A 12,034-nucleotide genomic window follows, 5' to 3' on the forward strand; every position below is an offset into this window, starting at 1 on the left:
CCTTCTCTCATACATCCTCTATCTGTGGCAAGCAGACTATAGAAATATTACCTGTCCATCCAGTGACTGCTAACACTCATTTTAACAAACATTCTGACAAACTGTGACATTAATTATATATTTATCATACTTTAAGATATTTGATCACAAGACAGTGGTGTGGATAATGAGTGGGGCTCTTTGCAGTTAAGTATGTAGAATCACAGCAGTCATTTCCACTTGAACTAGGAGGTCAATCTACCCAACAGCAAAAAATAACGCATCACAGGAGCAGTAATAACACTAGGCCTGCAAGTAATCCCAGTGGAGATGTGAAAATACCTTTGTACTACACTGCCTGACATATACTGCTACCAAACCAAAACACCTCTCCCTGAGGAAGATGGATGGATAGACAGATGAGTGGATGAAGGATTTCAGAGGATAAAAGGCTTACAGAGGTAAAGGTCTGACGTGGAAGCTCTTAAAATATCCTGTCGGCATATATTTGTTAAAAAAAAAAAAAAAAAAAGCAGCCCAGCATTTGTCTCCATGCCGCAGAAAACTGTAAATCATAGGCACCACTGGCCCCTCCCCCTGCTAAAAAAAACAAAAACCCTTGGGTCTGATAATTTACATCATGTAACCCTTGTGTCACACCACAGTTTGCTGCCTAGATCCTGAGCAGAGGTGCTGCTGGTCTGAAGAGCAGAGGGGAGACAGGTGAAATTCTCTAAGGGCTGGGTAATTTTTTTTTTTTTTTTTTTTTTTTTTTTTTTACAGCTTCTCCTGATTATGATTCCTGTGGGAGACCTTGGGTCCCATTCCCTCCAGCACCCATCACCACCACCGGCCCCTGCGGATGTACAGTGTTCTGAGTGTTCTGCAGCCTTGTAGATACAGAGGCAGGGCCAGCTACACTAAAGATACAGATAGGATTTGGATGACATCACTTCCCTCTCCCATCTCATCTGTCATAAACATTTGGCTCTGCCCCATCAGCCACAAAGATAAGAGCGGGAGGATGGAATGAGAAACATAGGAAGAAAGAGGGGGAGAAAGACACAGAGAGATTCCCTCCCTCATAGAGAAAGATAGAAGTGGTTTTAAATTATGTGAGAGAGTTAAGACATGTAATAATGGATAATTTAAAGCTTTTTGTCCAGTAATATTTTACATGTACAAGACAAACAGTGAAATATATTCCAGCGTTAGTGTGAATTTCACAGCGTGTCAAAGCATGGTGATAGTGTGGCTGTCTGACTGCAGGATGCCCAGGCAGGGAGGAGGGGTGGAGGGTTAGACACATCAGTTGAACCCTCTCTGCACAAGTAGCATAGCCATGTCAGATAAATATTCTAATCGCACTATTTAGGGTTTGATATCCTGCTAGAATATTGATGAAGAGCCTCATGTTCAATCAAGAAAAGAGGTCCAACATTTATAGTTAAATTGGTATCTGAATGCCATATGAAGCCATAAATAATAACACTGACTCTTTTTGACTGTAAATTAGCAATTTCCTTCTTGTACAATATCATTTTTGGATGCAAGTTAACATCCTTACAAGGATCCTACATGATCTAATATTACAGCATAATATTTTATGATTGAAACATTCACCTTAACTTGAACTAACTGTATAGGAAACTTTTTCCAACCTAGATATCAACAATGTTTTGAAAACGTATTGTAACCAATGTGCATGACAGACCAGAGATATTACATGAGAGAATGACTTGGAGGGAATGGACTCACAGTGCTAAGCTTGCTTGAGGTAATGATGATGCGCCGTTCATGCAGCATACTGGCATAGAGCTGAAGCATGTTGTTGACATCCACAGCCACAAAGTACTCTGTCAGGTTCCTCTGGAAAAAGATAAGAACAGAAAGATATGCAGGTACATAACAAACTGTCCTCACACAACTACAGTAAAATGTCAAAGTCAGACAGTGAAAGTGCTAGAGTGTGCCATATAAAGAGAGACATACAGTGCTGGCTGAAAAAGGACTTGGACTTCCAATTCTGTACATACTGCTTTGCCATAAAATCAAAAGGGGATAAGAAATACAGATTTAAAAGAGGTGAAGGGCTTTGTGCAGTTAATCCATCTGATTTAGTCACTTTTAAACAATTGATGTCAAAGTTTTTGTAAATTTGTCTGATTAATAGTTTTCATCTCCCATGCTGGAACAGACAGAGATGCTTGACTTGAACTACGTTTTGAATACAAAATCAACAAAAGACGAGTTCAATTTGAATCCTCTAATCCCCATGGCAGCCACTGAACTTCGGCATTAAAGGTATAAGCACCACAGGAGATAAAGCTGAAACAAGAGGATGGTGCAATAATTTCAAAAGGTGACAAGTGTATCTGATTAAATACGATTAGAGGCAGAGATGTTTTCAGAAGAGAGGGATCTTTCTTTATCTCCTTCTGTCTCTTTTTTCCTTTCTTTTTTTCCATGAATACTTACGCTCTCAGGGATGGTTGGCAGTCCATTGATATCCGGGGCGATGAAGTAGGAGTGCTGCGAAAACACAAACATGCAGGAAAAAGAAGAGGGAAGGTCACAAGTGAAGCATACCACTCACACAGAAGAGAATGAGGGGAACATGGGGGAAAAGGGCCGTTCACTTTGTTCTATGATTTATAGCTCATCTTCAGCTCTGTCTATATGAATTGCTGAGCTGGTGTCTGAACTGTGGCAATGCTTTTATCAGGCCTACAGAACAGAGAAAGCTCAATAGCAGCTGAGCTCCCCATAGACACAGACTGGGGTGATGTCTCCGGTGGAAAACTGAGTCTTTATTTAAGCATTAAAAAGGCTTTCGGAGCACCAACACACAGACAAAAGTATGCGTGCACATGAGCACACGTGTGCATCCACAGACACACACACGCACACACAGGTTGTTTAGAGGATCACAGGGCTGCCTGTCTCACTTTGGGAGAGCAGGGCAGGTTCAGTGTTCAGATCAAAGGGGCCTGAGAGAAGTGCTGTTTGGAGACAGGTAGACAAACCACCAACTGAAACACACAATTGTGTCTCTCACACACACTCTCCTGTATCCTTACTACACCTGCGTTTCTCTAGGCCTTGACTCGACCATCTGTTGCAGGTCTTCCCTTAATCCACTGTAACATCTAATGTGGATTGTTTTTCACAGTGTGAGCACAGTATTTAAAGTGAAATAAAAATGTTGTTTACTAGGACTGCACAGGTTCTTAACTAGTGACTATAGTTTAATTTTAATTCAAAAGGAATAATGAACAAATAATATCCAATTATTACACAGTGTGTGTTTCCCCAATGGTTAAGAATTTATTAGCGGTCCCTGTGGTGGGAAAAACAGCATCCAATACTTGACAGTTAGTTGAAAAACAGCACTGCATTCATGACCCAAGCCTGTTTAGGATTTTTTTTTCTCATTTACAACTGCACACAAATGCACTGTCCTGGCACTCTTTTAATTCTGTCTGCACTTTGACAAGCGGATCTACATATATATACACACAATAATAATAATAACAATAATAATAATAATAATAATAATGAATATTAATTAGAGTTACATTTCAGAAATGCCAACAGTAGCACATTTCATAGCAAACAGCATGCAAATATAAGGACAGCCATTCCAAATCAGCAGCCTCACTGAAAGGATAACCACCAAGAAAGACAAATACCTCTGATTAGAGAGACATAAGAGGATAGAGAAAAGAAAAAGCCCATCACAGCCAGACAGAGAAGATCCAGAAATAAAAAAAAATCCACTGGAAGAACCCTCGCCCCCCCCCCCCCCCCAAAAAAAACCCACCCCCCAAAAAAAACCCCCACCAACTTTGCGTGTATAAAAGGGTTACGACAATTTGATTTAATGCCCAAGCCAACTCACTTGATTTAGTGCCATTTTGAACAATGTTGGATTAATCTTACCCATATACATCATCATGCAGACAACATTATCTGAACAACTAACTGTGTCTGTCTGTGCAAAGGTTATTAACTATAGCACATAAAGTACTGCTGATTTATATTTTCTGGAGCCTAACATGAAAATTACCTTAAATTTTATATTCTTTCAGCAGTGGGAAATTTCAAACAACTGCCAGACATTTGGTCAATTTCAATTACCATCAGTAAAAAAAGACTTAGAGTGACAGTGATTGAGCAAAGAAAAAACACTAACAGACTGTAAAGATTAAGAAAAAAACAATGGCAGTACATAACCACTTAGTTTCTGTCTGTGTTTGACATTGGAACAATGAGTTTAAAGTAAAATGTTAAACTCCCTAAGCGCATGTGTATTAAGTGTGAAAAATTTGAAAACAATTACCATGAGTAAACAATCGCCATATTCCCAGAGGAGGGTCACTGTAGTCGAAAAAAGCTTGGAGGAGATAAAAACGAGGCACAAACAAACACTAAACTGGAACCAACATTCGAGGCTTTGTGTTCTGAATTGTTTTTTTTATTCTGGCTAAAAGATATACAAGTATGAATATATAATTTGTCAATTCCTTATGCACATTGTACAGCTGCCACTACAATTTTATGAATGTATCTAAAACTCTTTTAGAAGTTAAACAGGTCTAAAGTTTATTAGAGTGGGGCTTGCTTTAATGCCATTTTAATGTGAGTCTTCTATATCTGGGAATACTTTTGTTTACTTTTTAGTTCATACTGTAGCTGAGAATCAGAGGGAGTCTAGAGAGCATCAGAGCTAATGGTTTACTGTGAAACCACTACGGATACTGCATAAATTACTACAAAAGATACTAGGTAGAGAAAAAGGCTACCCATGATTAGCTGTCTATATTCTTTAGGAGCGCAAATAAATGGAATGGTTATTGATTTAACAATACCAGTGATAGAAAAGTATATTTGCATTTTAAAATGTAAAAGTTAACATGTGGAAGTCTGGCTTTTCACTGTAAAATCCTATTTATATTTGCCTGTGCTGTGAAATACTCCTCAGAGATCTTTTTTCTAAAACATAATTAGTTACATTTTCTAATCAGCATGAGTTAAAAGGAGGCTCTCTGGCTCTGCTCATAGTACTGCTAAGCTTGTGTTTTAAAGTCATTAAAATAAAACATTGGCTCATTACAATATATATTTGAACAACTGTTGAATTATAATGAATGTAATGAATAATATAATTGTATAACAATATAATTAATTATTATAATATTCCTTTCAAATCAAGAAACCCACTGCTGGGAAGATGCATTAACCTCACCCTGAGCTGTTGAACAATGAAACATTTCCCATAATCCCTCAGCTGCTGGACAACAGTGTTGCTAAAAATCTTTATTTCATCTTTAATAAATACTATTTGGGAAGGGAAAGCTATTTACAACCATTGGTAAAGAATAGAGTTGCAAATAATTATTATTTTCATTATCGATTAATCTTCTGATTACTTTTTGGACTAGTCAATTAATTGTTTAGGTCTATAAAACAAAATAAAACATTGAAAAAAGACCATCATAATTTCCTGCAGACTAAGGTAATGCCATCAAATTAGTTATTTTGTTTGACCAACAATTCAAAACTCTAATAATAACCTCTAATATATCAATTTACTATAATGTAATATGAGGAAAAAGCAGCATATTCTCAAACTGGAGAACCTGTAACAAATGTTGGGCATATTTCATTCATCAAATACCTTAAAAATGTTAATCAACTAATCAATTAACTGACTAATCGTTGCAGCTCTAGAAAAGACAACCAATAATAGGACCAAAACCATGAATTATGAGAGAAGATCTGAGCATTTGGACAATACATCTGAGGTTAAAGACAACATACAGTAAGTAGATACATATCTCTCTGTATCTCTGGCTTTCTTTGCTTTTGCTCTGTGCGCTAAATAATGTTTCCCTGTTGGTCTACAAATTCATGGCATTGTGATAATCACAAGCCATGCTCCTCAACTCAACCCAGGCTTTCATTGGCTGTTTGCTTGCTTATCTGCCTTTTTCTTGTTCTTTCGAAGACATGTTTATATAGAAACATTGAAAGTGGGTTAACTGGAAAGGCATCAAGGAGATTTTTTGAGCACAATTGCCTTTGCTTTAAACATAAAGAGAGAAAAAAAACTTTTGATATTCAGAGAGAGAATATAGAAGTGTGGAATGGCATTAATCATTTACAAAGTTTGATTGTTTTCCAGAGGAGAAGAAACATACACCAAGGCCCAGGATAGTTTGTTTTTGTTATATTTAAAAAGATAGCGCAGCTTATTTGGCCAAATTGGAAAGCCGTGGCTCCCATGCGATTAGTACAGCAGCGGTTTCATATTTCACAGCAGCCTCCTTTCCTCCTCCCTTTCTGCCGTTCACTCATTCCCCTCCACTCACCGGCTCCTTGCTTCGCCGATCTCTCAGTACTTGCCCAGTGGCAATATACAACTGCTCATTCTTGCACAATGAGAGAGGGAGAGAGAGAGAGAGAGCAAAACAGGGTTCACACATGAAAGGGGACAATGATCCTTCTTTCTTGGCTGCCATGATAAAACAAAAAAACACTCTTTTAGGGAATAATTCTGCTTCATCAATTAAATATCAAACTAGTGACTTCTCCAGAAGAGAGATGAAGCTATCACCTCTGTTCTCCAGGGCTCCTTTCCCAATGAAGCTCAGAGATTCACATGAAAAGATTTTGTTCACATACAGAGCTGATAAAAAAAAAAAAAAATCTGACACTGAGGAAAAAATAAATCACAAGGAATCTGAATTGACCTTGTTAACCTTCATAGGGATATATTGATTACCTCCTATTAGTCGTGTTATGTTGTAAATTCATCTGTCTAAATAGATGCGTATCCTTCTGAGACCTGGCTTGTAGAAAAGCCCCAGAGTTGCTTGTTTAATTGGCCCAAAATAAGGAGCTGTGGTCCTCAAGGACAAAGGCTAACACTGAAACTCTTTGGATCCCATTACAGTATGGAGTCTGAGCAACTCAGAAATAAAGACACAAGTGAACAAAATGCTGTGAGGTTTAGCGGTCCTACTATAAACTATTATATGCTACTTATAAAAGGCCAGGCTTTATTGTATGGGAATGAGCTTCTATGTATAAGCTAGAAACACACAAGGAGAGAGATTGTCAGAGTTAACACAAACACAAGCTGACTTTGAGGGACCTGGGCTCGTTAAGCCATTTCACTTTTTGATAAGCAGGAGACATGACGAGTTGCGAAAGGACCCTTCAAGTTTAAACATGTCCAGCTCAGGCTTATCACACAAAAACCTGTTAGTGCCACTTCTTGTTTCCAAACAGAGTGTCAGTCCTGGGCCCTCCGTGTCTCTCTGTTCCTACCTAGTCTATCTTAACCTCCTTCTGCTCTCCATTTTCTGTCTGCTGTGTTGTTCCCTCATTTATCTCCTGCATCTCAGCCTCTATACTTTGCCCATCTCCCTGTTTTTTGCCTGTCTGCCCTATTTTCCCTCTGTCTGTTTTTATGCCATTTGTGTCTCCTGCTCTCTTCTTTGTGTCAATTTCATTTAAGTTCTCATTATTCCTCCCTCTTTTTTTTCTATTAGATATTTTGTCTTTGCGTCTCTCGCTCTACTTTAAACTACTTCAGCCAACTGTTATTGTCTCCTCTTCTTTCCTGCAGTCTCTTTCCTGATGCAACACACTACTACAGTAACCTACCTGTCCCTCTCTTCCCTCTCTCTGTCTCTACACTCAGAAATCTTGCTTCTGATAAGGGGGAATATGAGATCTATACCTACCACACTCAGGTTGACTGGCGTGAAGGGCTTTGGTACAGGCAGATCATACAGAGAATTCAGCATGTCATTCAAGTCATTTTCCTAGGGGAGAGAAACAAACAACAAACAAAAAGACATGAAAACATAGGACACATGAATTTTATTTACTTGTTTTGTTGATGCCACGAGTTATGTGTCAATCTTACAACCGTAGCTGGGACAGGCGCTACTGCAGACCAGAGGGCGATCCTGAAGCAAAGCCTGAAGGGCTCCAAAACATCCGACTGACATATGTTTAACGAGCAATGGTGAGGTTAAAAGACGGCTGAGCGTGGGGCTGCAGACGCTTATTATCCAGCAGCGTTGATTTACGGCCGAGAGCGGGCTGTCAGTAATTAAGCAGGGGTCCCCACTCCAAAGACCGGGACTTTAAGAAGCCGTCAGAGAGCTAGCTTGACCACAGAACAGGCCCCAAGATTATTCTTCCAGCATTTATGAGCTCCACGACAAGACTGCTATTTACACTCTCGGGCCTCTAGCTGGAGAACTGATGGAGACGACACTTTGCAACTTGTACTTAAACCAAACTAACTACTGTGAGCGCAGAGGTCGGGCATTGTTGTTTGTTTTTGCTTCTTTTTCTGTTTGCCCTCTGTGAGAACTTTGTTTGGTTGTGGCTACGAGCCACTGCCCGTTTGAGGAAATGTGCATGTGTGTGTGTGTGTGTGTGTGTGTATGTATGTGCCTGTGCGCGCCAGAGAGAAATAGAAACCTAAGAGGAATTGGCGGCAATATACAGTAAGAGTAGGAGAAGGGTGGGAGGGAGGGAGGGGGTGTTGGGGAGTGTGCAATCGAACAGCCTCCTGTCATGAGAGGCTCAATGCTCACACGCATGGTCAGCAACACGGCCTGGGGAAACAGTTCATTTACCCCTCGCCTTAAACCCTCATCGCTCTTCTGTCTTCCCTCGTCTGTCAACATCTCCCTCTCGCCTGGAACGGACAGCGGGGTAAATAGAAACCAAATCATGCACACTAACACTTCAGTCACCCAGGATTTCCAGCAATCTTTCTGCCTCTCTCTTCCTCACTCTTTCTAAAAAAAAAAAAACACACACACACAAACTGTCCTCTCCTGCTTTTCTGTCACTCCCTATATATTACACTTTATTATCTTGCTGAATTTCTATGAGTTATGTTAAACGTTTATGTGATGTGTTAGTGATTATCTACTTTAGCATGGTTCTTGGTCTTGATCACTCCTCTCTGGGGGTTTTGGAAAGAAGCAGTGACTAACATGACAATTGAAAGCGGCCCCAAAGCGCTCTGCATCTCTTCCCTGCTCTGTCTCCCTCCCCTCTTTCTTTCTCCTCAGTCTAAACATGGGAACATCACCTACACCCTCTGCGCTAGACGCTGCACATCTCTCCAGTTTGTTGCATATTTTACATTTCCCCTCCCTTTGCTAGTACAATGCAGTGAATAGTCAGGGGAAAAGACTTTTGTGAAGTGTGGAGCATTTGTGTGTGTGTGTTTGTGTGGGGATTTTTTTTCTCTTAACGATTTGTTTTCCAGTAAATCATCAGGAATAACTTCCAGTGTCAGATCAGCGTTTGGTCTGTGAAATGTCAACATTGTTGCTGCTAACAACAGGAGTCAAGTCGAGCCCAAGACAGTGAACAAAACTTGCACACAAAAGACAACACGCAGTATGCAGAAGAACAGAATGGAGGAAATATCTTACCACAGCACAGTTTCAAATACACTAAACTGTGTGTGCTTGTTTCTGAGTCAAATCATACTGAAATGTCTTATTTTTCATACTGTGTGCTTGTAATTTACTAAATGTACATTAACATTATTGAGGGTTTGTTAAATGCCCCAAAAGAGCAAATGATTACCTGTTGTTTTGTTAGGTAGTCTGCAAGGGTGTTTAGCAGCTTGTAGTAGATTTCGAACCATGGTAGATAACTGTGAGAGACAGAGAAATAAAAAAAAAAAAGGTATACATTAACATTTTGTACATGCAAAAATATATCATTTTTATCATCATCATCTACAATAAACAGATAAGATGTACTGAATCAAAACAGCTCATGTCTAATTTACCACACTCTCCATTTCAGCTGCATTTAGAAGTACACCAAATGATTCATTCTCCTCTATATTTGCCAGCCATAATGTCCATAAATGATTTCACAATTTGCTGGACACATTTAAACAGCATCAAGTTTTTTTAAAAAAAAGCTTGTGCAATGTTACTGTGTGTCCTGTCAGTCAGTGACCTATTGTTTAAAGATCAAATGTATACAGAACAAATGTATAGTGTTCCCAGCAAAAGCTACTCCAAAGCACAGAGTCATTGTTGTATTGAGAAAAAAAAAAAGAGGTAAATGCTATCTAGTCCTTATTATGAAATTCTTTGTACCCGGGGCCCTCCACATGCTACAAATTCTTGTCATGTCTGCTCTTTGAACCAATAAGAAGGAAGGGTAGAAGGAAAAAACAATAGATTTTAGATTCTTTAACAAAAAAAAAAAACACCAGGCCACTACAGTTTTCATGTGATACAGAGGGATGCTATGGTTTACAAGCATGCTGCTCCCAGATGCAAAGGCTTAACAAAAATGCAGCACAAGATGCCTCCTGCCCCCCCCCCACCCGCCTCCCCGACCCCCCCTTTTCACCTCCACCACCTCCCCTTCCTTCTGCCCCTCTCTGTGCTTCTTTTTATGCCCCTCACATAGTAGAAAAGCTTTGCCTTATGTAATTAATGTAAAATAAATAAATTCATTAACGAGCTCAAAATAATTTATACTGCAGTGTTTGTGTTAAAGCTAATCACTAAGTACACCCACCACAAGCTAAAAGCATCTGCAGCATGGCTTTCTTTACAAAGTTGACATTTTCTTGGCCAAGTCGACTTGCTTTCTGGGTGGAAGATGGCCAACATTTTTCTTTTGGCATAAAAGCTGCGAGGGCTCAGTTCATTTAATGTTATGCAATCAATTTGTAAAAATATGGTGTTCTATCAAGGTATTGAATTTTTATTTAGTTTTTGGTTTTTAACATGCATTTTTGAGCACTGCATGAATAATGATTCTAGATAAGGACTTCTTAGCATTGAGATGAAATAAACAGAAATTCCCATTAATGCTTCATTAACTTGCCTGGATACAGGGGTTGAAAAATTAATTAGTGGCCAAATGAACCAATCAATCAAAAGTGGACTCTTATTTACTCTTCAAATTCAGTTCATATTTGTTCATGTCAATAAGTGCAACGCCATTTTTAACACATCATTAAAACAATAATTCCATTCAAATTAAAAATCAGACAAAGAGCTGAATTTTCTTGGTTGTATTATAATGGATTTGTAAGAGTGGAGCTTTGAGTGTGTGAGTTTATAAGGGAATGAAGTCCTGTTCAAGCAGTTGGCTGGAGACTGAGGAGTTTCCAGGCCATGGGTCACTGGCTGCTCTGTAGACTGGAATTAACAGACAACAAGAAAACAATAAAGTGGACCTAATGCAAATTTTCATATAGCTAAATCCGCAAGGGGCCAATGACAGACCGGGTTCCCGGAGAAGTGCAGCCAAGCGCACCAATCAGAGAGGCTGAGTGACCATTAGTCTGAAACAATCAGCCAATATTTTGATGTCTGCATGAAGATTTGCCGCAATCAGGTCACACTCACAGGAAAGCCTAAATCAATTACGCTTATGTTAATTCACATGCTGACCGGATATCAACCTGAAGACCTATTTCTGCCACATCAAACAACATATAACACAAATGTCTGCATATGGGGTCAGTTTACATTTAACATTAGAAAAAAAGTTCAGTCTGATATAATGACTAAGGGGGAGAACAAAGCATTTGCATTATCTTCCTCCTCTACGCCTTGTTTAAAAATCCAGGCTTCTGGACATTAATCCTTCATTTTTCACTGTTGAGGGGGATGTAAATAGGACTCTGGCTGTCAGAGCAGCCGTCAAGCCTCACAGATCTCACAGTCATTACACTCCTACACCAAGGTGCTATAAATCCTTTGTTTTAGAGGAAAACACATGATTGCCAGTGAAAGCAGCCAACAGCAAATTATCAATATTCCTCTAACATCTTCGTACGCTAGGAAATAGATTTTTTATTCAAATGCAATAGACTGACTGTAACTTAAAGATGGATTGTTTTGTCCTGGTTATCCCACCCCTCCCGCTCTGCTCTCTCTCTCTGTTGATGCAAAGTTTAAGTTTGGAAAGCTTAGAGAGATACTCCTACTCGTCACAGTTCATTGCTCAGATCTGTTTGTGCTGTGCAAAT

At 39.3% G+C, this 12,034-nt stretch overlaps 1 protein-coding gene across 5 annotated transcripts in view; it reads right to left on the reverse strand.

Moving 5' to 3' along the window:
- The window catches only part of dennd1b (DENN/MADD domain containing 1B), a 104,522-nt gene that overhangs the window by 49,370 nt on the left and 43,118 nt on the right, over positions 1-12,034 (reverse strand). For 4 of the 5 annotated variants that reach the window (XR_008321590.1, XM_053322062.1, XM_053322064.1 and 1 more), the window contains exons 6-10: positions 9,613-9,682; positions 7,734-7,814; positions 6,354-6,413; positions 2,458-2,511; positions 1,738-1,848 (exon numbers count right to left, since the gene is read on the reverse strand). Coding sequence is in view for 4 of the 5 variants with exons in the window: in XM_053322062.1 (XP_053178037.1) it covers positions 1,738-1,848; positions 2,458-2,511; positions 6,354-6,413; positions 7,734-7,814; positions 9,613-9,682 (376 nt within the window). In the remaining variant the exon portion in view is untranslated. The remainder of the gene's footprint in view (positions 1-1,737; positions 1,849-2,457; positions 2,512-6,353; positions 6,414-7,733; positions 7,815-9,612; positions 9,683-12,034) is intronic. The other variant, XM_053322063.1, reaches the window with a different exon arrangement.

The sequence above is a fragment of the Scomber japonicus genome, chromosome 7 (assembly GCF_027409825.1).
Source record: "Scomber japonicus isolate fScoJap1 chromosome 7, fScoJap1.pri, whole genome shotgun sequence".
NCBI lineage: Eukaryota > Metazoa > Chordata > Actinopteri > Scombriformes > Scombridae > Scomber > Scomber japonicus.